Genomic DNA, 27,322 nt, shown 5'->3' on the forward strand with positions numbered 1-27,322 from the left:
TGACAGCCGGCACTTTCAAGGTATTGGAATACTTTTAATCCTCCCTTGTCCCTTAAACAGTAGTAGTCCCTGTTGCTCAGGTTTTCTCTGCTCTTAGATAGTTTCCTACTGGCTGAGACACTTCTGCCTGCCAGAGCTTCAGGAACCTCTTGTTTATCTTCCTGGAGAGCGTCTCTTGGTGCCAGGTCAATATTGGACCTACCGGCTTCAATGCTGGCGGGATGGGCAGCATGCAGTGGGGAGGCCAAACTGGAGGTTGGAGTCAGGCCAGGACACTTGGGACACTGAGGACCAGGTCCTCAGGCGTGACAGGATCTCTCTCCACCTTTGCTTGAGTCTTTCCTGCTGCCTGCACACTCATTCTTCCCTGCCACTTTGCTTCACACCCATCCCTCCTACCCACCTTTCTTCTGCTGGCTTGCTTGCTTTTCAGAGGAGGTTTGTGAGCCCAAGTGAACTCCACATCCACCGAGTCTCATGCCCAGTGGAGGTCAGGGAGAAGCATTTGTGGTCCCCTCTGCTCCTCACTTCCAGATTTCCTCCTGTTCTCAACGTTGAAATATTCATCTCTCTACCTCAGTGTGTCATGCAGTAGCTCCGTTCCCAGGGGCGTTCTCCCTGCTCCACTTTGTTACCTTTATTTGCACAGTTAACACAGAGGGTTGCACAGGATGAAGATCTTCTGCCAAAAATGGGCAATGTGGAGGAGGTTTTTTCATGTGAGCAGTGCAAAATAGTGCAGATCTGATAAAAGTTCCAGTTTCAGGGCCAGGAAAAGACAAGGTTCATGCTTCGCTTTATCCAGTGTGGAATTGGACCCTTGGCAGAAGATGCCAGTGTCATCATGAGAAACTGCAAATGGTCTTCACTCTGCCCATGGTGCAGAGGTTCACCTGAGCTCCCTCCATGTCTGTTCAGACAGAGTCTGGTTTCCATCCAAGAAGTGTCCCAACGGGGCCTGTGAGGGCTCACCAGTTAGTAGCTGGAAGGCAAATCTCTCCGGCCTGAAGTCAGGGCAGGCTCCTTAATGATGATCTGCTGTGAAAAGCTGTTGTTTCTGAGCTTTGAAAAATAAACATATGATGTGTGGTAGCATTTGTTAAGCATGACCACCAGAGCAGCTGCTGAGCTGAGCAGAGCTCCAAGAAACATCTCTCCTTGGCATTATCAGGATTGACTCTGGCCCACTGCCCTGAGAGAAGCCATTGTCACTTTTGGTGGGATGCTGTGGCTCGCTGAGTTGATATTCTCCATGCAAACCCTACAGGTTTCCGAGTGCGTGGCTGTTGCAGCCTCTGAGATGGCAGGGACTGCAGGTAGGTCTGGCAGTGTGGTTACTCGGCTCTTCCCACAGTTTTGTTTCTCCGCTCCACCCCCAGGCTCCACGTTTAAGCACTAAAGTGGTCAGGACCCAAACTGTCTTGTCAGAGTTTCTGAGCTTCACCCAGCACAGAGTGGCCTGGGCTGGGGACCAGGGATGAAGTGCTGGCCTGGGGCATATGGCACCAGAATCCTCCTGGCCTGATGATCTGCCCATCTTTGTGCCTCCATTTCTCACTCTTCAAAAGGAGCACAGCAGTGCTGACTTCCTTTCTCAGGTACTTTGAGATCTACTGATGAAGGAGCTAGCTGTTGCATCAGGACACTTGGTAATGGGGGTCTTCTGCTGGCAAACCTGTTCCCCTAGCCCCAGGGACAAGATGTGGGCTAGCTCCAAGCTTGGAGCTGGCAGGTTGAGCTTTACTGTTAGGTTTTGTAAGTTTGGGATCACGATCTGTTAGCTTATGTTACCACTTCAGTAAAGAGCACCAAGATCCAGGTTTCTGTGCTGTATGCGGGTCCTGGGTGGCTGGAACTTTCTCTGCCGCGAGACCAGATACTAAAAAAAGAGCGCCCTGTTTTTCCCCCAAGTGGTGTTCTCATTCATCAGAGTCTTCACTGGGAAAGAGGATGAAGTTATTCTGGTCAGAGGCAGTGGCAGGAGCAGAGGTAGGCAGACAAATCTTTCCAGGGATATCCAGGCAGGTATAATCTTAAAACATTCTTTCGGGTTTAAACGTTGCTATGTGCTGGGCTCTGGAGTCAGAAGGTGCTCGCTCCTGCTGTGTGATGGAGCCTTCAGCCTTTCTGCAAGCCTGGCCTACGTCAGAAGACACAAGCCTTGAAGGAGAGGCTCACTGGGGGGTCAGTCCCTGCTACCTTGTGCCAGGGAACAGCCTTGAGGGCAGAGACCACCCAGTGAGGCTTGGCTGGGTTTCTGGTGCTGGACCTTGTCAGAAGGTGAAATTGGGTGAAGGCATGCATTTGCTCGTGAGCAAACAGGTCATCTGAGATCTAACATGTGCCAAGGCGCTGTCAAGGTGCCTTGTCACTGCCCCATGCCCCTCGTGGGCAGCCAGCCCACCTCCCGCTCCATCCTCCCTGCTGCAGGCCAGGCTGCCAAGTGCTGCTACCCTTCAGGGGCAGCTCGGAGCCAAGTCCTGCCATGCCCTGCGCCAGGCGGGTGCTTGCGGTTGGAAGAGCTGTGTCAGGTTTCCCTGTGCACTGAAATCCCATGAAGCAGCGGGCCAAATCCTGAGAAGCAGGGAGGCTGCTTCTGGACACAGATAAGCCAGCGTGATATGTAGCTAATGCTCCCACTTGCCCTGTCTACACCCAGTGTCTTGCTGGCTGTCCAAGAGGGTGTCTGAGGGAACCTCAGCTGTGAGCGTGTTCTTGGAGCTCCTTGAGCGAGGAGGTGGATAAGCCAGTGGAGCGCTTGCCTGTTTCTGTGCAAGTGGAAGGCTGATGCTGCCAAGAGGTCCCATCCTCCCAGTGTTCTCCTGGCCCCACTCTGCCTCAGTCATGAGCTCTGGAAGACTCGTGGCCAGCAGAAAAGCAGTTTTCCTCATGGAGCAGAGCTCCTCTTGGGTGAACTTCACATGAACTCATGAAGTTTCTTTGGCCGTTTTCTCTCCTGATGATGCAGACAGGTCAGGAACAGGATGCTGTATTACACGGGAACCCAAGGCTGCCTTCCTCGTGTGCCATCATCCTCCTGCTGTGCCATGGAGGAGCTATCTGCTGCCTGAGCAGCTGTTCTTCACTCCAGGAGAAACGCCAGCAGATGATAGAGCTCTCCCTGAGCTACACTGGGACCGTGCTGCCATATCTGTGGCTCTCCTGGTCTTAGGAGGGGTGGTTAGGCACCTATTGCAGCACCAGGGCATTAGTGACCTGCTCAAGGTCACCCAGGTGGTTGTGACAGGGATGAGAGTTAAATCCCCCCACCTTGTCCTGCTCCCACTCTTTAGCTGGAGATCACACTTGCTAGCTTCCACGTCTGTGTTCATACCACACCATTTGGTCTGTCGCCAGAAAAATTAGGGGTAGCAGAGGAAGAGAAACCGTCTGGGCTGAGGTGTTGTTGGCACAGTAAATCTGAAGGTGTGATTGTAGCCTGAGCCAGCCTGTGTTAACATGGGGGACAAGGTGTGGCATCCCAGGCCAGCATGTGCCAAGGCACAGTGGGTACTAGAGGGACTTCCTAGGTCTGTGAGCATCTTCGCCCGGAGGAAGCTGCCTTGCAGCACGCAGACAGGAGAAGCAGGCTGAGGAGCATGGTGAGATGAGCAGGGTGTCTCAGGAGCATGACACCCTGCTCCACCCATCCTCTTGCTGTTCAGGGTGTGGTGAGGGGGAGGAAGGACACAGCAGCACCCACCATGTGTTGGGGCCACCAGCTCTGTGAGACGTTTCCCAACCTCTTGGTGATGGAGGAGCCCAAGCCATTTATGGCTGGCTCAAAGTTTTTGCTCAGTGTAACCATGTGAACAGGGATCTTCCAAGTGCTTTGAGAGATCTCTGAGGTCCTGGGGTTGGACTGGTCTCACCCTGTGCTGCCACCTCCCATCTCCAGGGCCACCTGCACCCCTTGGCCCCTGCCACCCTTGCACTTCTGTGCTGCAGCAAAGTCATCCTCATGTTCTGCCACGAAGGGGTGAGGAGCCACAAGGGCACCTCTCACCCAACACACTGATTGTAGACGGAGCCAGCAGATGCCTGTTGTTAAGACTGTATAACACTTTCCAGCGGAAGTTTGTTTGCTTATACCTTTGCCAGACTTTAACTGTTTGAATTTTTCCATGCTCACTCTGCTTCAGGCTGAACTTTCTCCCCTTTTTTTTTTTTAAAAAAAAAAAGTTTCAGGAGAAGGTTGAGGAAAAATGGTAGCTTTGCCAATTATTTTTTTTTTCCTCCTGTCTCTTTGTTTGAGGACTTCTGGTGCCTCCATGCTTTGGAAAAGAGACTTGAAATCTGGCAGGGTTGGCGCATTCCTGGTGGAAAGCAACACAGATTTGGTCAAATTGTTAGCCTCTGGAAGGCATGGTTGCACATGCTTGGAAGAACTTTTCAGAGACTAGCTGCTAAAAGCCCCATCTGCAGAGACTTGCCCGCTGCTCTCCAGCTGCACCGAGCACCTCCCATTCCCATCTCTAGAGGAATGCCCTTGCCCACACGAATCCAGGTCAGGAGTGATGACCACAAGGAGCCCAAGCAGCTGTTTGGTGCTTCTTATCAGCAAGTCTCAAAGCACTTCACAGAAGATGACATTGTCTTTATCTCCATTTCCCATGTGTGGAAACTGAGGCACTGGCTGTGGGCATCACCTGTCTCTTGCCCTCAGTGGTAGAGCTAAGAACAGAGTTCACGTCAACTTGGGCAGTGACTTGTCTCTAGGCCAGGAGAAGCTGAGGCAACACTCAGAGGAGAGAGTGTGTTCCAGTGCTCCCATGTTGTGCAAGATCTTGGGAAGGGGCATTTGTATGCCTGCTTCTCCCATGAGTGTGTTTCCATGGATGGGTGAATGTGTCCTGATGGTCAGAGGTTTGACCTGGGGTTTACTATGGTTTTTAATGTTGCTTTTTCATATGAGGGTGGAAATCTTTTCTACTTGCTGTCCTGAGGGCTCTGACAATTCCTCCACAGGCTCTTATTATCCTCAGCTTGAGCTTCTCTACCTGATGATATCTCAAAGCTCTCTGCAGCTAGAGGGAGAATAAAGTGAGACATGAGATGGGAAAGTTCAGGTCTGATGGAGGCAGCAGGCAAACCTCAGCTGGAAGAAGGCCTGCCTGGTAGTGAGGTCTCCTCAGATAGTGCCATTACAAGAGCACTTGAGCACTTGTGGGGGCGTTTTCTAGCAAAATGGAAAAAAAAAAAAAAAAGTTGGCTTCTCCTCTTGGACTGCAGCCTTTGAACCCAGACTCTACTGGAGATGCATAGAGGGAAGGTTGGCTCTGGCATACTTGAGTGCTTTTGTAGTTGGGTGGCAGCGAACCATCTCCTCTGGCATTGTGGTGGGTGGTGCTGGCATGAGACCGGCACCAGGGCTCTGTGGTTGTGTTGGTCCCTCCTGTCAGGGAAGACCCCAGTGGGTGCTGGGCAGGGAGCTGGTCATGGAGTGAGCTTGGAACAAATCCTGGCATGAAGCTGTGCCCAACAGGGAGCCAGCCTGGGACATGCCACCAGCAGTCCAAGGAGATCCCCAGTGCAGGGGTGGCTGTTCTTGGTAGCAGTGCCAGGGACATCCTGTGGGTAGTGGCCAGCATGCCCAGCACTCCCGGCTGGGTCCTGCTGGTTGCCTTCCAGCGTGAAAGGGGTTTTCTGACTCCAATAACATTTACCAGCTGGGCAGCAGCTCTGGAGCCGGGTGTGTATGTTTGTCTGTACTTCCATTGTGTCTTGGCCGTTGTCTCCTCCTCCCTGCCGAGATCAATGTCTGTGGCCTGCCTTTTATAACCCCTTTGGGTGCAGCTCTGGAAGTCTTCAGCCAGCAATGCTGGTTTCCATCGTGCAGCTTTGGCATGCTTGAGCAGCTTGGTCCCTATCTAGCTGGATGGCTTGGGTAGGACAGTGGACTGGAGAAGGGTTTCCACCAGAAGGGATATCCCAGTGAGGGGCTGGGGAGGTCTCCTGGAGGGTTGTGAAGCACAGGTAGGATGTAGTTGACAGAGGATGGACACCACCACAGGTATTAGGGAGTGAGCTCAAATGACCTCCAGAAGTCCTTCTTGGGCCAACTTTCTACAATTTCATGGTTTTGGAGAAGACGTGGTTTCTCAGGAAAGCCAGCTCTCACTAGCATATTCTTCCTGGTGGCACCAGGTGGCGCAGGAGGGTAAAGGATTTGCTTGTCATCCCCGCAAGTCTGGGTTCAAATTGATTGCCTCTCACTGCTGTGATGAGTCTGTAGGTCTCAGCCCCCATGGCATGTGGCTGTGCCCCATGCCAGGGTGAGCTGCAGCCTCAGGGCCAGGCGGTGGGGATGCAGCTCCTGGGAACCCTGTTTCCAGCAGAGTGGGGAGCTGAGCCAGTGCTTGAACCATAGCAGCAGGCCTGGGTGTGTGAGTACTGCAGAGCCCCACCATCCCAGGAGTGAGGCACAACAGCATGGAGGAGCCAGTCTTACCGGGGAGAACCCCAGTGGGTCTCAGCAGGGGTGAGAGGGAAGCAGTGTGGTTTGCTACCCTGGTGCAAGGCTATGCTGAAATACAGAGCATCCCTCCCACATACACTCAAGCCGTCATGGGGGAAGACAAGTTAGTGCTTCCTCCTGGCTCCTGGGGAGTCCCAGGCATTTTTCTGGGGTGTGGATACATAGCAGCAGCCCTCATAGGAGTTGGGACAATGCCATCCTGTCCCCTAAGGCCTTTTCTCCCATCAGGACAGCATTCAGATGCAGCCACTGCACAGGCTGGGGTTGACACAGCAGCTTTGCCCTCAGCCAGCCCCACTCACTTCCAAGAAGTGGGGTGTCAGGCCCAAGCAAGGGGACAGGACCAAGCTTAGATGGACATGGTCTTACATCCCTTCTCACTCCTCCCAGCATGGCAGATGGGCCCTGGCCACATGGCTGAGCATCCCCGCACTGATAATCGTCCTTATGCTCCAGCTGGGTCCAAGCTGGGGCCCTGCAACCCCAGAGATCTTTTTCTCCCTCCTTTTGCCTTCAGTGATCTTTGAGACCAGGCGTCGTATGACTCAGCTTCTGCATTTGATACCCCCGAGAAGAGTTTGCACACATGCATCTGTGGCACAGAGCGGTGCTTGTTCCTGGCAGGCCAAGCCGGGATAGGATTTCTTCCTGAAAGAGAGGCAGTGAGTCTCTGCTGCTCATCCGCTTTTAATATGCGGAAGTCTGATTTAGCCGGAGTGGTGCCAGCAGGTCAGAGGTGTCTTCCAGAGCACTGTTGACCTGTTCCAGCATCCGGGCTTGTAAGATCCTGGAAGGACGGGAGGAAGCGCCACTGCAGTGCCGAGCAGGTGCTCAGCTGGTCCCTCTGTACTTCGGAAGTCTGTCTGTCCTCCCGTCTCTACCTGCAAAGATCCAGCTGGTTGTGGGTGCCAGAAGCATCAGGCACATTTTGGGTGCTGGGGCTGAACTGCTAGTTCTGGCAGTAGGCACAGGGCATGGTCAGCAGAAGTTGACACCGACGTAGATCCTGTGAAGGGCAGTTTGGGTGCTGACCTTTAGGTCCTGTCCATTTCTGCTGCGTGGTCCCTGTGAGCAGCTCAGGTCAGGAGGCAGCTCCCGACTCAAGCAAGGAGCACCCAGCCAGCCCCTGAGTGGCCTGGGCAGGGGTGCTGAGCTCCTTCTCTGGGGTGCTGGGTGAGCACAAGGTCACAGACCCTGCAGGGCAGAGGTTTGCAGGGGGCAGCATCTCGTAGGGGGCAGGGATGTGCAGGGCATTGCAGGACGCTGGGGTCTGCAGGGCACAGGGGCTTGCAGAAGGCAGCGGTTTGCAGGGCACAGGGGTTTGGAGAGGACAGGGCTTTGCAGGGGGCACAGAGGTTTGCAGGGTGGCTGCAAGCCCCAACTGAGCCAGGCCTCAGAGCTGCGTACTTGGCTCTTGGCACCAGAGGACTGGCTCCGTCTGCCTCCTGCCTGGCAGGAGCAGGGTTTTCCGATGGTCACAGGGCTGTGGTCACACCCGGTGCTGCCTGTTGCTGTGGTGGGTACCTGGCACCAGGGCAGTTGTGCAGGGCTTCCCCATCAGCTTTGGTCATGGCTCAGGACAGCCCATCCTGCTCGGTCCTGTCTCCATCAGGTTCCAGTTAAAACCAAATGCGTTCTCCAGCCTAAGCTGCGCTGCCGTTTAAGCCCTTCCAAAAATGAAACAAATACCCACGGACTGCAATTCGAATTGCAGCTCAATTAGGGCTTGTTCCCAATGCGATCATAAAACCTCCAGTACGAAAACAAACAACCCAACCAAACCACATCCAAGCCTGACAGCATCCTCTGGAATGCCTTTAAAATAACAAGGGGGGCAGAGGAAGATGAAAGCGGTGTGGCCGGTGGGAAGAGGGCTCTTCGGCCCCGAGGGGCAGCCTGGAGGTGGGCTGCGCAGGTGTGGGGCAGGGCGCTCTGGGAGGGAGGCCCATGCAGAAATGATGGGTATGATGGAGATGGGGTGGGATGGAGACCAGTGTGGAAGTGATGGGTACAGTGGAGATGGGTCAGCTTGGGGTCAGTGGAGTAAAGGGTTACGCTGTGTCCCCAGCAGGATTTAGTGGGGTGAGGAGGAGGAGGTTGCATAGGTGTTTTGGAGCATGGTGGTTGTGCAGAGCTGCTTCTATGGCAGGACGGGGGGGCGAGGGGCCGGAGCAGGACCACAGCGGCTGGAATGCGTGTCCCACGTAACCCTGGCTTGCACCGAGTCCAGCCAGTCTGGTGCCGCGGTTCGGGTTTCACAGCGGACATTAAACCAGGCCATATTTAGCGTGCGCTTTGCTGGCCTGTCAGGGAGGGGAAGCCACAGCACAACTAATAAAAAAAGCCAAACAAAAACAATGTAATTAAAGAGACTCAGCACTGTGTGTTCCCATAGCAAGAACATTTACCCAAGACTTCCTTGCTCAGATACTTAATGTCAAGCAGCAATTAAAGGCTGGCATTGTGGGGAGCCCAGTGAGGAGGGTTTACCCTGACTGGGAGGTGGGAGCCCAGGGCTGAGCAGAGCTCCTGCCAGCAGATCTGGCATCCCCAAGTGCCCAAGCTGGTGGGGAGGGACTGGGGGCTTTTGGCATTGGGAGGTGCCCCAGGGACAAGTGGTGCTGGTGACAGGGCAATGATGCACCCCAAGCAGTGGCTCCTGAACCTCTCCAGGCAGGGACACCCTCGGTCTGTACTGCACATACACACTGAGCTTGATCCCATGGAAATTTGGTATTACAAAAGCAGAAAAGCGTTTTTTCTGCTGGGGTAAATCCTCATGAAGGCAGAGAAGCCAGCAGAGCTGGACTGAGGTGCAGAACTGAGGGCCTTACGTGGATGTTGCTTCTTCCCTCCAGCATCTCCTTCCAGACCCTGGTTTGCAGACAGAGCCTGTGTAAACCTCATGAGACTTTATGTTTCCCCTCCCTCAAGGGATGGCTTGGGGTGCCAGGAGCAAGGCTGTGCCAGGCTGAGCAGCTCAGGGCTGCTGCTCACGGGCTGGTGGTACTGTCAGCATCATCTGCCTTGGCTAGAGAGCCATCCACTGCACACTGTTCCTTATCACAGTCCCCAAGGAGACGTGCCCCAGTGTCTTGACAATGCTGAGTGAAGTGTGTGTGCAGGCAGAACAGGGGCTGCCCAGGGGGGATGTGCATGTGTGGGCATGACCAGGACAGTGCCACTTTGTGACAGCAGCATGTGTGTGACAGCAGTCCCCACTGTGAGGGCAGACATGGCGGACCGAGGAACTGAGTCTGATTTTGGTCATATTTTAATGTGGATTGAGCCACAGGCTCCTTCTGGGCTCACTTGAAAACAGTGATCAGGATGCTGAATTGAAAAAAAAATGAAAGAAGCATCATCATCATGCTGCAGCAGATTTTGCTCAAGCGCCTCTGCTCCCTTCCTTCCCCAAACATACTGAAAAAAAATGGGGTATTTTATGGGAGGCCTCCACAGACTGTCAGCAAGTGATCTACTTGGTTGGCTCCAAACCCCTCTTGGAGTCCTGAAGTCTTCGTCTCTCCCAGATTCAGAGCCTGTGATTTAGAAGGGAGGTGTGGTGGGAGCGAGCTGTGCGGGCAAGCTCTTCCCTGCTGTACTGCACCAGGGGACGTGGCTGTGCCTTGGGAAGACACTGCCGGCTTACCAACCAGCCCCACGATGTGGCACATCGCGTGTCCATCCCACGTGCTTCCCTGCTGCCATGGCCCCTCTGGCAGCCGCGCGAGGGCTGGTGCCCGAGGGTCCTCACCGCACACTGCAGCTGCTGTGCTCCCAGGGTGTGTTCCCCTAGGGATGCAAAAGCCTTCTGATACAGAAAACAGCCTGGACAGTGAGACGTGTGACGCTGACTCCCTCTTGCTCCCAAGAGGGAACCCTCCATTCCTTCCCCTGCAGAGGTGCAGAGCTCTGGATGCTGTAGATCTCACCCAGGGTGTGCTCTTCTCCTTCAACTTATTCAGGTACTGAGCTGCTGTGTGTCAGCTTTCAAAGCCAATACCATGCCATGATGCGGTGGGCTCTGTGGCCATGGGGTCCGCTCTCTGCTACCTTGGGTGGTGAGCTCTTCAAGAAGTGCCTACATGCATGGTATGGAGACAGCAGAGGCAATGTGCAGCCATACCAGCATTGCCAAACCAGTGTCTGATGCTCAGGAGGCTCTGCAGCAACCTGGGTGCTGTGCAGCATCTCCTGGCCTTGCACCACACAGCTCCTCCAAGCACTGGGCTTCTGGAGCTCAAACAAAAATGTACTGGCAGGAGCAGGATCTATATAAGTTAGTTGTTATTGCTAAACAAAAGAGACACACTCGTTTCAGCTCCACTCAAAACAAAACCCAGCAGGTTTGCCAAGTGGGGAAAAAAGAAAAAATCTGTAGGAAACAAACAAAGCCCTGGATCTGGTTTGGTGCCTTTCCCTGGACCCAGGTTTCACTAAGCAAGTGCATTTTCCAGGCACGCAGATGTTTCTGCAGAGCCCAAGTGTTGAGCTCCATCTTTGCATGGCCAGGTCGCCACACAGTATTTAAATACCTTTGAGGTCCATACACCTCGGGGTGGGTAACTGGTATGCAGGCTGCTCCCATAAGTCCTGCTGCTTTGCAGGGATACTAATCATGGCATTTTGTCTTAGCTTTGAGTGTGCCTTTTGGTGGGTTATGAAATCCCACTCTTTTGGAAAGGCTCCCCTACTTGTGCTCCATTTTGGATCCAGCCTTGATTTCCCCAGTCCTGAAAAATTGCTTATACTCAGGCAGAAAGAATGGAAAATGTGAGTGCAGGAGCAGCTCCTCTTCATACTGGACACTGCACTTCTGGTTCATGTCCCCATGAGCCGAGAGGAACTCCTTTGCGTTTTAGGAGCTCGAGTGGACTCTGCTGTAGAGTATTCAGTGCCTGAGTGTTTGTAGCTATAGTGTGGGATTTCCTGCACGTGCCAAGGGTGAGCATGGCCAAGTGTACTCAAATGAGAAGACCCCTCACGCTCAGATTTCTTTGGAAACAGCCTGTATGTTGATCTTGCCAGCTGATCTCTTAATGCAAGCTCCCAGTTTGGCGTGACGATGGCTGGGTTGGGTTGGCTCTCCCTGATAACAGTTTTTTAGGCTTTTCCTGTCCCTCGCCTGTTCATTTTTTGGATATCACTATGGACTGAATTGGATCACAGTTCAGGAAAGCATCCTTAGCAGCTTGTGCTAACATACCACTGACATCCACAGCACCATCAGGCTACAGCGAGCTTTGCAAGGACCCAGTCCTTCTCCCCACCCCAAGCCTCGACCTTTCAAAGCACTGACACCTTTTATTCTCCATCCTTTGGGTTCATTTTTTCTCGTGCACAGAGCCCCGTGCCTTCCCTCTCTGCACCATGAGGCTGCAGACGGTGAGGATCAGATTCCTGAAGTGACAACCACCCACACCAACCCCGAGGACAGGAGCGAGGCACTGAGCTCATGTCTGCCGCTGTGCCTGGTGTCTGCCCTCTTGCCGCCAGCACGGGCAGCACCCCTGAGCTAATACTTTCACGGCTGGCATGGGGGGTGGCAGGGACCAGGCAGCCTTGGTTTTTGGCTGGAAGGTCATTGCCACCAGTGACAGCATTGCTTGCACATGAGCCTTGTCACAGCCCAGGCTTCCACTGGTGGGAGGTGGCATGGAATGGCCACTGTGGTCCCCAACAGCCGTGTCAGGTGGGCTCTGGGCAGGATGGTCATTGCCTGCTTGGCCACGTACCTCCAGCCTCTGACCCTGAGACGGAAGTGCATGGCGGCAGGGAGGATGAAGTTACCCTGGGGTTTGCATGTCTGGTGGTGCCATCCCTGTGGGTGCCTGGGGAATGGTCCTGCTGGGCTCGGGGTGGGCAAGGCTCCTTCCAGCCAGCCCGGGGTCTGGGCTCCGCCAGCGGGAGGGAGCAGCCCTTTCTGACATGGACTGGTTCTCTGCTGGAGGCTCAGAGAGGCTACGCCCTTAAACAAAACGCACTTAAAATCATATAATTACAATAATTATTAACACTGTTTACTAGGCCAAGATGTGCAGTGTTGGAAACATTAAAACCTAGAATATGCAGAAACCACAATGTTATAAACTTACCCAATGGATTTTCTCATGTTCATTGTAGAAGGAAGGATAAAATGAAGTTGTCTTATGCACATCCACCCTCATGTGCTTAAAAAAAAAAATAAAAAAAAAAAAAAAATCCTGATTACATTGGTTTCATGAGATGAGTCTGGCCAGCCCTAATGCATCCTTTCGCAGAACCTCAGCCTTTCCATGGAGAGAGTGATGGAGTTTGCTGGTATGTGGATTTATGACACTGATGTCCACTCCACCTCCCTGATGGTCACAAACACATCACACGGCCAAAAAACTGAACTGCTAGGGCAAGCCAAGTACCCATACCCTGCTGTGGTGTTTGCAGTAGGTAGGTAGCAACAAAAACTGATTGTGGTTGAGATAAATCTAGTTCGGATGCATTGAAGTCATAAAGGCAGAGGAGATGGGACCTCCTCCCTGCAGGACGGGGCTTTACAGTCAGGAAGAGATGGTGTTGGCTGGTCATACCTTGAGGGCATGACATCCGTGGGTGTTGTTTTCAGCTATCAGTTGCTCCACTGCAAAGTTTAGCTCTAGATAAATCAAGACTATTTCACTGAGTCCAGATGACTCATAACCACAGGGCAGGAAACTCTTTTATCTTTGGGGCACCCGGTTTAATATAGATAGATGTTCACTCACTCCTGAGCTCTGAATAATTTCCATCTCTTCTCATTAAAAGCAAATCAGGTGAGGGAAAATAGGGAGAAATTTCTTTGTGTCGTCTCTGGTTCTACCATCTCTGAGAGAACTTCCTCCAAATTGTGCAGTCTGCCTGTACTGGGTCATTTGCCATCTATTTTGATTGGCAGAAAACGTGCTTTTGCTCCAAAGCACCACTCCTTTTTAAAACCTTGATTCTGCAGGCATGGATGGAGCAGGGATCTCTTACAACAGGATCTACTCCAGCTTCCAGAGAGGTACTTCTGGGGTCTTCCTTCCCTTCTTGATGTGGGAGAGCTTTGCTGCCTCCTTGGTTGAAGGGGAACCACAGTACAATTAGGCATCTCGCTGACAAGCCTGCTAGAGGAGCCATCTTCACCTCTGGGCAGCAGCTGGAGGTGAAGAGAGGAGGACTGGAGCAGCAGAGAGGTCTTAAAAGAGAAAGGGCAAGGTTTTGCTGGAGAGTCTCTTAAGTTGGTTATTTCTCTTTCCTAAGTATGTGGTATAGCACTTTGCTTCTCGGGCTTGGTCTGTGGGTCAGGACCTGCCTTCCTGGTTGCCAGAGTGCCCTGCCTGCACAGGCATGGATGGCTTTTCTCTCTTAATTTCTGTCCACCAGTGACAGCAGAGCTGTGTGATGCTTTTCTGCTCCTTTGATATCTGGGATCTTGTACTTGCCATCTGTAGAGGCTTGTATGTGCTGTGTGTGGAGCCCTTGGCATCAGAAGCCTTCCGTAGTGGCTGTGCCAGGAGTTGCTCCGTGTCCATGATGAAACACAGTGTGCTTGGGCTGCCACAGCTGTAAGCTGAGGACTCTGTGTCCAGAGCTGGGTAGGTCCCGGTGAGCCCTGTGTTGAGCAGGTCTCTTCCCGCATGGTGATGCTCTCCTGGTGGAGACCTGCTCTCCCTCCTCCCCACCAGAACCAGCAGGACCCAGCTGCACAGATCTCACCAACCTCCACAAGGTTGCCTAGGAGTGTCTCAGCACCTGAAGCTCACGTGGCTGCTGTTCACTGTCTGTCCAGTCCATAAAGCCCAATGTTCAGATAACACCCATCCCTGGAGAAATCCAGGGCAGAAACTTGACACTGCAGCTTGGGCCACGCTCGAGACCTCTAAATCTGTAGGCTGAAGCCAGTGAGATGAGTTATTGGCAGGAGCCAACCTCCCCATTATTTTCTGCTTTTAAATATCACAGTAATAAAAGGTAAAATCATTAAAGGCCTTCTGCAGCCCACTGCACCTAATCTGAAATCAGGACGATGAAGAGCACATAGCAAGGTTGTTATTAATATCCTGCCTCCTGATGATGGCTTTATAAACATCATCAACCCAGGCACAGCCTCGCAGTAGATTTTGGCATGACCTTCTAGACAACTGTCATGCTTTTTATCAAGCTTACCCCTTGCTTGATATTTAACCAATAAAATGATATGGAGAAGGCTTTACCCCTAAATATCTGACCTTATACACAGGGGTATGAGGTCAAAACTGAGAGAAACTGTGTTAAGCATAGCTGCGCTAAATGCTCTTTAGACCTGTTGCTCCTGTCTGGGAACTGTGCCATGGGCTACGGCAAGGAGGGGATCAGATGTTTGACGCCAGTGAAAACCCTCAGTGCTTTAAGGGATGACTCATGGGCAAAAGCCCATGCAGCAGCAAGGCCACGCTTGCGCTGAAACCGGGGACTTTGCCCTGTGGGGATGAAGTCTTAGGTGGGACATGAGGGTCACAGCTGCAGGGAGAGGGGCAGCTCCCCCTCTGTGAATCCAAGACAAAATATCAGTTTCATAGTGACTTGTACATATTTATTATGGTTATTTAAAGTATAAATCAAAATCAGAGTAGAGAAGATTTTGTGGGTTAATCAATGTGGATGGAGAAGGTGAGGAGCAGCTATGGAGCCTGGGTCTACTGGTGAGCAGGAGATTGGGGGTCAGTGATCCCCATCAGAGCCTGGCATTGTCCGTAGAAGTAGCCTTTTGTCCATTGCCTGCTCTCACTTTGCTTTCAGAGGGTGCCTTTTGCTGGAGTTAAGTTCTCAGAGGGCTGTGAACAGTGATAAGTGCAGGAGACAGGTTCCTGCTGGAAGGATGGATGTGGAGAGGGTGCACGAGGTCATCCCAAGCCAACTTCATGGTGGGCAGCACTCACCCAGCTCGGGGCTGGGGGGCTGTCCATCCCTGTGGCCCCCACTGCCAAGGAGATCTGGGCAGCCCTGGATGGGGCAGCCCATTTCTGTAGGAGTCAGATGGTGGCAACTGGGAGTAAGGAGAGGCTTCCCTGGTATAATGGATGGGGACCAGTTGCAGAGCTGAGCAATTGAGCCTGAGGTTACTTGGGGCATCCAGGCTTAAGGGCAGTGTGGCACCAGACTGACCCTTGTGTCTGGAAGGAAATGTCTCACCTGCAGGGTTTGTAGGAGCCCCTGGCGACCCAGCAGGGCCAGCCCTGGAAGGAGGAATGGACTGGCCTCAGCTGATAACAGATGGGTGAGGGCATTGCTGGCACTGGTATCTGCCTTGCAGCCTCTAACATCAGTGCTCCCCTGGCATCTACTGGGTTGTGCCTCAGTCCTGATGCTGCAGATAAGCCTCTGCTTTTCTGTCACATCCTCCATGCCTCATTTTCCCACACCTTGCTCTTTCCCAGGTCATCCTCCCCTAAAATGACACAGCAGATGCGGGACTTGCAGCTGGCACAGGCCAGGAAGCCGCCGGGCCCTTCCTCACCAAATGCAGCCAAGAGGCTCTACCGAAACCTGTCGGGGAAATTTCGTGTCAACTACACATCCTTCGACGAGGGCAGCCTGGCAGGACGGGGCGAGAAGGAGAAGCTCCGCAAGTCCTACCTGGTCAGTGCCCACTGGCTCCATCCAGCACTGCCATGGCTGGGAAGACAGGGATGGAGGGTCGGTGTGTGGGTGATGCTGACACCTGAGTGGAAGCCCAAGAGTGTGTTGTGAAGCTGCCCCGCAGCAGGTTCACCTGGAGCTGGTCCGAGTGTTGCTCAGCATCATCTGGCTGTGTTGCAAAGGGACAATGCTCCTAATCCCCTGGCACCAGGGCACCCCACCCTGTTTGGGTTTGTCGGGTGCTGGTGAAGGGCTGGGGTGTTGGGTGGAGTGGAAGAGGTCACATGCAACCTGCATTTCTCCCTCTGTCCAGTTCCAGAGCAATGCTGCCCTCTTTGAGGCTGTGGAGCTGCAGGACCTAGACAGGGTCCAGGAGCTGCTGAAGCAATACAGCCCCGAGGAACTGGACCTCAACACCCCCAACAGTGAGGGGCTGCTGCCCCTGGACATCGCCATCATGACCAACAACACGCCCATCGCCAGGGCCCTGCTGCAGGCAGGAGCAAAGGAGAGCCCGCACTGTGAGTTGGTGTGGGGGAGCCATGCCATGCCCATCACCAGTCTGGTGGAGCGGGACACCCCAGGCAGTGGGGTCTGGGTGGGGAGGCAGTCACTGGGCTCTGGTAAACTGGTGCAGGCTGTAGCAGGGGCTTGAGTGGAGCCATGCACTCGAGTGGAGCGCCGGAGCAGGACACAGAGGAGGGGATGGGGCCCTGGAGTAGGGACTCGGTGCCACAGAGCCGGGGCTTGTCCTAACCACTTTTTCTTCACTCCTCCTGGCTCCCTTCCTGGGATCCACGGCCATGCCCACCCAACCCACAGTTGTAAGCCTGGAGAGCCGCTCGCTGCACCTCTCCACACTGGTGCGGGAAGCAGAGCAGCGCGTCAACGAGCTGACAGCACAGGTGGTGAACGAAGCGCCCAACGCCGACTGCTCTGAGAAGGAGAAGCAGCTCAAGGCTTGGGAGTGGCGATACCGGCTTTACAAGCGCATGAAGGCAGGGTTTGAGCATGCCCGTGAGTGCCTGCAGGAGGGCTTGGGGGGCCTGGGGGGCAGCCCCTGTGCTGGGGGAAGGAGCAGGGCTGTGTGTAGTCCAGGCACAGGGCTGCACCAGCACCTGCCAGAGGATCCCCACACCCTGTAACCAGGGCTCCCTGTATGGGTGCATGGAGAGTGAGCACTCCAGGAATGTGTGCCTGGGTGCAGGGGGAGGCTCAGGAGGGACACCGAGGGGTTCAGAGTGACCGTCCTCGCTGTAGTGGTCCCTGCGCTCTCTGTCCCCAGGAGTGCCAGACGCCCCCACCAATGTCCACCTCTCCGTGGCCAGCAGCTCCTCAGTGCAGGTGACCTTCTGGGAGCCCCTGAGTGTCAACTCAGCTGTCGTCACCAAGTACAAAGGTAAGGACTGGGGTCCCCCCACCGGTTTGGGGGACATGCGGCCATGGCAAACACTTTGGGTGTGCTGGAGGGGCTGTGCTGGGCTGCTCAGCCCACACATAGCCCACCAGCGTGCCAGGGGCATGAGCAGGGCTGCCGAGCCCCATCAAGCTGCCTTTGTGCTCGAGTGTGGGGGAGCCAGGGCTGCACACCGTGATACCACCCAGCTGACACTCAAACGCTCCAAGCTGGACCACATCATGGCAGAACTCAGAGTGCGGCTTGTTTGACCCCAGCCTTCTGACCACTGCAGGGCTTTCCCATCCTGCTGTTCCTGTGCCCCTCACCCACTTAAACCAAATACTTTTGGCTTCTGGGAGGATTTCCTCCATCCCCATCTCCTGACTCATCGCTTGCAGGTGCTGGCCCTGCCTGACGCAGTTTGATAAGGAGGGCTGCAGTTCCCTGTGCCATCCCCACTGTTGCAGTTCCCCCTCTCCCCTGCCTTTGCTCAGCTCCTTCCAGCTGTGGTGCTACCCGTGGTCCCTCTGCATCTGCTGGCCCCAACATGCTGCAGCCAGCCCTGGTAGCCTGTCCCTGCTCCAGGGCCACAGGGCACATTGGGGTCTCTTCTTTCAGTGGAGTGGAGCTGCTCCCCCACCTTCTCACCACTGCTCGGGGAGGCCGTGATTGACAAGCTGAAGAACCTGCACTTCACCATCCGGGGGCTGGTGTCGGTGAGCTCTTGGGGTGCCCCTCAGGGGTCTGGGCTGTGGGTGGAGAACCCGTGGCTGGGAAAAGCCGCTGACCACGGTGCAGCCATTGGGTCATTCCCTGCAGCTGATGCAGGAAGGACATGGGGTGTCATTTTGAACAGGAAAAATAGGATTGTGGCATGGTGCATGCCATGTTCAGCACAGCCTGTGGGCAGAGCTGAGAGTGTGGGGCTGGGAGACACATTTGTCTGTCCCTGCACAGCCGTGGCCACCCTCGCAATGGGGAAACCCCTGACACGGGGTGCCTGGGGACTCGAGTGAGAGGCAGAATGGGTCCATTCATTGAATGCCTGATTTATCCTCTGTCCCCCACCCCACTCCCATCCCCACCCGTGTTCCTCCTGGGCAATAAATCAGTGGCTTGTTCCTCTGCCACCTGCACAGATCGACCCCTTGCACCATTCCTGTTGCTCATTGAAGAGGGGGGACCAGCCCTGTCTCCATCTCCAGGAGCTTGGCAAGGTCACAGGCTGGTTGGGGCTGGGGCTTCCTGCTGTTTTATCTCCCTGAGAACTGCAGGGGCCATGCTGCCTGTCAGCTGTCCCCTCCCTGGGGACTGCTGTCCTGTCCCCAGCACACACTGGAGATGGAGCTGCGGTGGGATGGAGCTTGGGATGGGAACACAGGAAGATGCTGGGATGGTCAGGGTTGCCCCAGTGAGGCGCAGCGCTGAAGCTCCGGGGCAGGCAGGCAGGGACCACTGGCTGGAGGAGCAGGGAAAGCCCTCGATGCAGTTACAGGGGGTTAGCCAAGGCAGGGCTGCCGGAGCCCAGGAGCTGGGGTGGGAGAGCTGCCCTAGTGTGTGGCAGGACGGGGCTTGAGTGGAGCCCAGAGCAGCACCGCTGCAAGAAGCTGGCTGGGGCTCATCAATCATGCTTTCAGAGCTGCTTCACAGGCTCCTGTCCGCCTTCATGAGTGCCTGGAGGCCTTGCAACATCTGGCAGCTTGACTGAGTTTTAATCAGAGGCCTTTAATCACTGTCGCTGTGCCACAAGCGTTCAACAACGTTGCGCTAGCTCCCTGTCTCCGGGGGTCAGATCCTTGCACATCCCAGCGGGAAGGCAGCACCCCGACCCTCCGGGCTGCAGAAGCCCTGTGTCTTTCGGGCCGTAGCATTTCCTGGCAAGAGGCATTTGCAGTGTCCCATCCTCCCTCTGCCTCCCCTCCCAAAACCACCCACCCAGGCCATGGGGGTTCTCTACTGTCTGATAACAAGACCTTTGTACAGCTGGGAAAGGTCAGAGCCAGTGGCTCGGGGTGTGAGCTCCAGTTTAGTATTCCTTGTGATGCACTGGTGCTCTGAGCTGGGGGTATCCTCCTTCCCTCACACGCTGAGCCAGGAGAGGTGCTGGTGTGCTGAGAGTGGCTTCCTTCCTTGCAGGGCACAGCTTACTACGTCCAGGTGTCTGCCTACAACATGAAGGGCTGGGGTCCCCCACAAGCCTCTGTGCCCCCTTTCGCCATCCCTTCCAGTAAGTACTACTGGGAATGACCACGGGAGCCAGCACCGTCTGCAGGATGGGTGGGGGGAGGAAGCAGCTCCCTGTGCCATCCAGGGGTCCCTCTCACTGCTGCAGTGGGGTCCAGTGGACCCAGGAGCAGAGACAGCATTTGGAGCCTCAAGCCAAGCAGGGGGGCTGTGCTTCTGGGTCTGGGATGGTGCCTCCAGCTGATAGGAGTTTTGCCAAATATTAATTTTTCAACCTGAAATTTTTCTGGCTGCCTCATAAAGGCTGGGCCATTTCAGACCACCTGGATCAACTCATCCTAAGGAGGAACTTCGGAGAGAGGATGTTTTGCTTTTTCACTTAAAAGGAAAACAATACAGCCATCTCCTCTGTAGGAATGAAAAACTTCCCAGGGTTTTTTAGCAGAGGTTTCTAACAGCACAGGGCAGCTTTTGGGAGGTCAGTCCTTACCGCCTCAATGACATCTGCCCCAAAGTGGCCAAGCTTGTGCAAAACAACTGTTGACACGTGGTGAGGGGTTACATGGTGGGATGCCCCAGCTCGGCCTCTGGAGGTGCCCCTCCAGGGCTCAGAGCTGTCCCAGTCCTGGGTGGCAGTGGGCTTGGAGCCCTCTCTGTGCCACCACATGATCTTGCCCAGCCAGCCCAGCCCCAGGGACCTGCATTCCCTGGCACTGAGCTGGGATGGGGTCATGACCCCCACCAGAGACCAGCTTTGGACTGCCAGCAGTCACCTCTCCGCACTGGGATGAGGGCAAGTGGGAGGGGAAAAGCCACGCAAAGTCACACAAGGCACCCCAGAGCGCTGGGGGGGGGACGGGACGGGAGAACTGGAAGTAGCAGCCCCAAAGGGCTGAGTGGCCTCCGAGGTGGCCTCTGCCTCTCATCACCAGTCCCAAGATGGGTCTCTGCCACATGGCAGTGCCATGGGATCGGCACTATCAGATGTGTAAGGAACAGCTCCACGTGCACCTGGGGAGGCTGAGCCTGTCCTGACGAGCAGGCAGCAGGGCGGTGGGCATGCAGCTCCCTGCCACCACGCTCGCAAGCAGTGCATGGACAGCAGTAGGGCCATGCGTCACTCTAGGTGCAGATACACAAGCACTCTACCACCGGTATGGAAAGGTGCAAAAATACATTTGCATGTATATGAATGCATATAGCAAGCCTGTGGCACTGCCCTGCCTTTACCCTGTCCTGGCAGCGGGTGTTGGTCATGTTTGCACCCACTTTAAATCCCCTTTGTGATGGCACAGTAACCCTGCATGGGTTACATTCTCCGTGACCAAGATCCATGTGGCATTGATACAGAGAGCAGCTGAAGTGAATCAGACATGAGTGGGCTTTATTTATTTTTATCTCCATTAATATTTCTCCCTTCAGTAAAGAACCCTGGCCCAGCAGAATATAGTCAGGCACCTCCCTGGGTGTTTTTAAAGTTCCTAAAAATAGTGGTGAGCCCCAGCCAACGTTAACAGAGCTGAACTTTCCATGGAAAACAGCAGCAGGCAGGACACAGGAGGTGTTTAAAGCAATTAATGTAAAGCTAATGTAGAAGTGTCGGCGGGTCCCCAGCCCCGCTCCCAGTCCTGCTGCTGTCTTACAATGGGTGGACCTGGCAGAACAGCTTATTTATGCGTTTGCCAAGGTGAGCCCAGCTCTCAGCACTTGCCTGGAGAAGGCTGCAGCTCTGGGGAAGACCTGGAGGAAGACACTGGAAAGAATTTTATTTTTCAAGGCCAGTGAAGTGCAACAGCAACAGACGCGACCTTGTTCTTTCCTTCCGCCATGTCCCCACTGCACTGTGGGGTGCCCAGTGGCCATGGGATGCTGTGCAGAGCTGGGGTGCTCCTGCAGAGAGTGGCACAGAACAGGGGATCTCCCAAAGCCCAGCCCACCCAGAAGTGCCCAGCACCCACAATTGCTGCCATGCCATGCTGTGCCATGCTGTGCCTGTGGGACACCCATGTGGGGTGCCATGAGGAAGAGAGGACAGGAACCCCTTTTACCCCAGGCCAGGGGGTGCTGGGAGTAATTCTGGTTTGTCCCCACAGACTGGCGGGAGTATGACGGCCGGGCCCCACGGAGAAGGGGGCAAGCTGAAGCTTTGGACCATCTGCTGAGCCAGGTGAAGACCATCCATCAGCACTGTGTTTGCCATGGTGAGTACACGGCATGGCGCCGTGGGGAGGCTGGGGTGTGGGAATCCATCCAGGCCCCTCCAGGGCTGTGATGTGGTCCATGGGGCTGGGATGGCACCAGAAATAGATCCATCCCATGGATGAGCATAGCAGGGAGACAGCTCAGGCAGTGGACCCCTTGGCAGAACCTTCCCACTGGGTTGGCATGCTGTGCCGTGGGCTGCCAGTGCAGCTCTTCATCTCTCTGCTCTCTGCTCCCCAGAGCCCTGCAAGAACCAGCCCCAAAGCAGGAAGCACTCGGTCTCCAAGAGCCTCAAGCACCTCTTCCACCCCGGCAGCAAGTTTCTCAAGACACTGAAGCGGTGAGAGGCTGGTGCATTGGGTGGTGGAGAGCCACTCTCCCAGCGAGGCCGTAGAGGTGCCCACCCACCCTGGGTGCAGCCGGGAGCTGTGCCTGCAAGACAGGGGCTGGGGGTGCTCAGAGATGTGTCCTTGCCTGGAACAACCTTGTGGTGTCAGTGGGGATGAGTCCCACTGACCAGAAATCAAACGTTTCTTCTTGGTGTTTCCATTTGACTGGCCGAGCTGTGCCTGTACCCTGATTCCTGCACCATCTCCAAGCATCACCCAACACCCCACCCTCCTCTAGACCCCACCACCCTCCCACCACCCATCCTCATGCTTGGCCTTCAGGCACCCCAGCATGTCTCCCACACAGGCCTGGCCCCATCGCCCTCCCTTGTGCTGACTGGGCATCAGCCATGGCATCAGCTGTGGCATCAGCCAGGATGGCACTGCTGGCAGCGTTGGGTTCCTGTTCCTGCTCCTCTACTGGCTTTTCTGCCACATGGTGTTGGAGAGGTGCTCAGACCTGGAGCAGGGCATCTCCTTTGTCCTCGGGAGAGAGACCCTTTGGAAAATGAAGCTGGCGTCTGGGGGTGACACTGAAGTCTGTCTTCCCTCCCATGCAGGGGCCTCTACCTGACAGCCATCTTCTACAAGGACGACAACATCCTGGTGACCCATGAAGACCAGATCCCCGTGGTGGAGATTGATGACACCTATTCCTGCCTGCTCATGCAGGATTTTCTCTGGTTCACAAAGGTGGGTGACCCAGGGCCCCTGTGCTGTGCGCTGGGGCATGGCAGCAGCATGTCTCCTGACACACCTCTATCTGCCTGGCCACCACCCGGGATGCTGCTGAGATAATGGCCACCACAATCTGCAGAGCACCTTCATTGCAGCATCTTCCCTGGTACTGTCTGTGCAGGCAGCAGTGCCTGTCATGCATGGGGTGCTGTGGGGCTTTTTCCAGGGCAGTCTGGGTCTGATTCAGGGCTGGGAGCAGCACTGGGGGGACACCCCATGTGCACAAAGTGAGCACAAGCTACTCCAGCTACTCACACCAAATGATACATTTGGCAACTCCTGGGCTTCCTGGCGTTGTCTCCAGGACCTCCACTGTGCCACTGTCCTTGTGGGCAGTGTGGGCCAGGGTGATGCCAAGAGCCAGTCGCAGCCCAGAAGTGCCAGGGTGAGCTGAGCAGGGATCATGCACCACTGCTGCCCTTTGGGCACTGGGGCTTGGCAGCACCAGCAGCCCACACGCTGCAGCTTTTTGGGGTTCAGCATGGGCTGAGAACCCACCAGAGAACAGCGTTTCCACCCTAGTCCTTGGAAGCCCAAAGGTGGGCGATGGCCTGGCGCCGCGCTGGGCAGGCTGCGTGCCGCAACGGGTGGGCGATGGACCGGTGCTGTGCTGGGCGGGCTGCATGCCACGATGGGTGGGTGCTGCCTCTCAACAGAGATGCCAGCAACTTCTTGGCTGTTTAACTGCTTCACCACAGCATCCTGCCATGAAAGCTCTGCCTCTGTTGTACGGAGCAGGATGTGCAGGGTGCTGTGCTGCTGCCTGGTCTCCACTGTCAGTAGGCTTAGTAAAAGGGCAGGTGGGCAGCTCAGGGCCAAAATCTTCTGCTGGGTCATCCTTATCTACTGAGGAAGAGGCTGTCTTCTTCCTTTTCTTGACTGTCTTCTACTCAAACTTAAGCAGGTCTCAGACCCACCTCAGACAGATACCTGGGTGGGCACAGCATGGCGCTTCCCTTGGGTACAGGCTTTGGAGGCATCTTGGGGTGTTTGTGGCACAGGAAATCACACCCCTGTTAAGAGGTGGTATATGCCCATGCATGTTCCTAACCCAGCTCAAACAGAAAGGCAAATGGATTTCCCCAAAACATCTTTGCGTGAACCAGCTGCAGGCAGCGTTAGCCAGTGATGACAACTCCTTTGTGTGCTGCAGGTGTCGTGCATGTGGGATGAGATTCTGTGGCTGCGGCAGTGTGTTACTGTCTCCCAGTCGTCCTGCTCCTGCATCCTGCAGACACGCTTCAAGATGCTGCTGGCTATCTCACAAATGCAGGTGAGGATGGGCCTAGGGGAGGAGCGAGTGCTTTTATGGGGGCACTGTGGGCTGGGGTCCCTTGGGAGCAGCATGTGGTTGTGCTGCACCCAAGAAAACACCAGCGTCTGCCAGTTCTGCCTGTGGCTCTGTCCGTGACAGGACTGGGTGCCTCATCCTCCCTGGCCAGACCAGGGCTGTAGGGCAATGAGGTGTCAGGCTTCATGGCAATCTCAAGCAGAGGGCCTGGGGGCTGTCGGTGGGTGCTTTGCCCAGCAGGCTGGTTACCAGCAGGTAGCTGGTAGCCAGTCACATCCCAGCTGCTCAGACCCACAGAACAGTGTGTCTCAAGGATGTCCCCTGACAATCTGCTTTCTCTTGCTCTCCCACCCCATCACGCAGGGGCTGCTGGGCATCCAGGACCTGGGGCAGGTCTTCTTTGAGCCTGTTAAAGACAAACAGGGCAACATCCTCATTGTCACCCTGAAGGAGGTGAAGACCAACCAGACCTTTGAGAGCGTCCGCTGGGTTCCCATCTGCAAGCTGCAGACCAGCCGCAAGTCCGTGTCCTCCCCAGAGGAGCCCACTGCTCTGGACACGCTGCTGATCTCCGTCCAGGTGCTGTTGCAGCAAGGGACTGCAGTGGACTCCACTGCGCGAACACCAGTGCTCCTGCTACCCCTTGGGCAGGAAAGGCCATGGCAGAGCCCAGGCCACCAAGAGTTTGGTCCTGGCTGTAGGCAGAGGGGGAGCAGAGCACAAGCAGCCTGAAAAAAATCCTGTTGTTTCAAGGGGAGGCGTCAGGCTGGTGCCAGATTCATCCCAGCAGCACTGGATTGTGCTTGCTCTGCTGCTTCCCCTTCTGCTGGCTGGGCTGGCTGTACCACAGCAGCTGGCACGAGGGCAGGACAGAGCCCTGCTGCAAGGGCTTTCTCAATCCAGCAGGCAATCCTTTCTCCTCAGGACAAGCTGGCATACCACCAGCGGAGCAGCCATGCCCTCTCCCCGGGCCTCTACCTGGGCTACTTGAAGCTCTGCAGCGCCGTGGATCAGATCCGAGTGCTGGTGCCAGAGCGGCTCCCCAACATCCTGTGCCACGTCAAGATTCGCTCCAACCCCAACATCTCCAGGTGGGACTTGCAGGGCAGCTCCCCCGGGGCAGCCAGGCTCCTCTGTCCCATCCAGCCTAAGAACACCCATCACCTGCTTCTGTTCTTGGGCTCCTAGCAGCAGTGTAATATTCCCTCTCAGCCCTGCTGCCCACCATGCAGGGCAGCCTGGAGCTGGAGCAAACTACAGTCCCCTTCTACCTCTGCAGCTCCCGCATCCCTTGTGGTGCTGCACTGTCTGGGGGAGGAACAGCTGACCAAACACAGCTCTCATAGCAATTTGCTCCCTCCTTCACATGTCTGTCTCTCCCTTCTCCAGGGAGGAGTGGGAATGGCTGCAGAAGATGGTCAGCATGGAGGAGCCTGTTCCTGCAGAGCCAGAGGCTGAGACCTCCCAGAATCACTTGTTTCAGGAGCTCCAAGTGGCCATCAAGGAACTGATGACCCTGGTCAACATCCCATTGCAAGAGGTATGGGCAGGTGCCGAGGTCTGGGGAGGAGGGACGGGAAGGAGCCATGCAGCAGGCAGGGGACCGCAGCCACTGGTCTTTCTTTGAGGGCCTGGAGCATTGGTGAGATTTCAGTCCCATGCAAATAGAAGGCAAGTGTTGGACAGCCAGCATCTGAAGCATCTGCCTGTCCAGAGACAGCATCCACAGGGGGTGTTTGTCTTACCCCTTCACCTGTACCTCCAAAATAAGAATGGTGAATCTGGGTTTTCATTATCACCTGCCATGTGGTCTGGTCCTGGGCTCAGCCCTTGCAGCACTAAAACAGCCCAACTCTGCCTCTCCAAAGCAAGATGGTTCCTGGCCAGTGGTGGGATGGAGCTGGAACCCCCAGGGCCAGACTGCACAGGGAGAAATCCCTTCTTCACTGTGCTAAGTATTCACTGGGAAGGTGCCCACCAGCCCCTGTGCCAGACACATGCTTCTGGCCAGGCAGCTGAGAGGGAACCTCTCTGATCAGGGCTGAGGCCATTGCTGGTGGCACTTCTTCTTGGAAACCCCATCAGAATGACTTTGACCAGTAGTTTAGACAGGTTTAGGAGAAATAAGAGAGAAAGGGAGGTGTGCAGATGATGCCAGAAGCAAGTTGCCTCTGGTTGTGTGCTGAAACAGCAGTGTCCCCTGGCTGAAGGTGGTCCCTGAGGACTCCTCTGTGGATGAGAACTTGATGGAGGGCCCACCAGGTGATGTTTGCAGCTGTTACCTGCAGCATCTTCTTGCAGGCCAAAGATTTCCGTCTGTACAGCCAAGAGGTGCTGGACTTTGGGGGCCAGGTCTCCTTCCTGCTGCTGCTGCCTCCATCGGATGATGTCTGCACTGCTCCAGGCCAGAACAACCCCTACACCCCTCGCTCCGGCTTCCTTACGCTGCCACTGCAGATCTTTGAGCTAGGTGAGGAGAAGGAATGCCAAAACCCAACCTGCTGGTCTCATCCTCTGAAATCTCCCAAAAGCTGGTACAGGCAGTGGAGTGGGCTTCCTCCCCTAGGAGGGGAGGGATGGAGGGGAATACTGAGAGCTGTCCCAGTAGGCTAGATGACAGCATTGCCTCCTCCTGTGTGGGGTGAGCAAGGAGGAGCCTGTGGGGCATCCACAGCAAGGAACCTGATATTTTTCATTCCACCTTTTTTTTTTTTCCTCTCCCCAGTCCACTTCTTCACTTACGACCGGGAATTCATCACGCAGTACTGCCAGGTGTCTGCTCTCCTGGAGCTGGAGTCGCTCCTCTCTCAGCAGAGCCTCAGGGAGGCCTTCTCCGACGCCGAGCTCTCCACCGCAAAGCAGCGGCACCAGCAGGTTCAGGACTACATCCAGGTATACAGAGTGTGAGCGTGCTGGGAGGGAGTCAGGCTCAAAGATGCCCACAGGACATGGGCAGGACAGTCATGCCCTGGCTGAGCTGCAGGAGCATCAGCACCAGAGCTGTTCCCTGATCTTGGTGGCTG

At 55.2% G+C, this 27,322-nt stretch overlaps 1 protein-coding gene across 11 annotated transcripts in view; it reads left to right on the plus strand.

Annotated features, from left to right (window-relative positions):
- The window catches only part of LOC113485713 (ankyrin repeat and fibronectin type-III domain-containing protein 1-like), a 255,680-nt gene that overhangs the window by 223,466 nt on the left and 4,892 nt on the right, over nt 1-27,322 (plus strand). For 10 of the 11 annotated variants that reach the window (XM_026859096.1, XM_026859100.1, XM_026859099.1 and 7 more), the window contains 15 exons: nt 15,895-16,096; nt 16,410-16,617; nt 16,919-17,113; nt 17,382-17,495; nt 18,114-18,211; nt 19,632-19,722; nt 21,773-21,880; nt 22,122-22,221; nt 22,831-22,963; nt 24,162-24,281; nt 24,663-24,878; nt 25,224-25,390; nt 25,689-25,839; nt 26,601-26,769; nt 27,025-27,191. In XM_026859096.1, the coding sequence (XP_026714897.1) occupies nt 15,895-16,096; nt 16,410-16,617; nt 16,919-17,113; nt 17,382-17,495; nt 18,114-18,211; nt 19,632-19,722; nt 21,773-21,880; nt 22,122-22,221; nt 22,831-22,963; nt 24,162-24,281; nt 24,663-24,878; nt 25,224-25,390; nt 25,689-25,839; nt 26,601-26,769; nt 27,025-27,191 (2,239 nt within the window). Of the gene's footprint in view, nt 1-13,476; nt 13,500-15,894; nt 16,097-16,409; nt 16,618-16,918; nt 17,114-17,381; nt 17,496-18,113; nt 18,212-19,631; nt 19,723-21,772; nt 21,881-22,121; nt 22,222-22,830; nt 22,964-24,161; nt 24,282-24,662; nt 24,879-25,223; nt 25,391-25,688; nt 25,840-26,600; nt 26,770-27,024; nt 27,192-27,322 lie in introns of those variants that run through there. The other variant, XM_026859104.1, reaches the window with a different exon arrangement.

The sequence above is a fragment of the Athene cunicularia genome, assembly GCF_003259725.1.
Source record: "Athene cunicularia isolate RWA chromosome 14 unlocalized genomic scaffold, athCun1 chr14_part1, whole genome shotgun sequence".
NCBI lineage: Eukaryota > Metazoa > Chordata > Aves > Strigiformes > Strigidae > Athene > Athene cunicularia.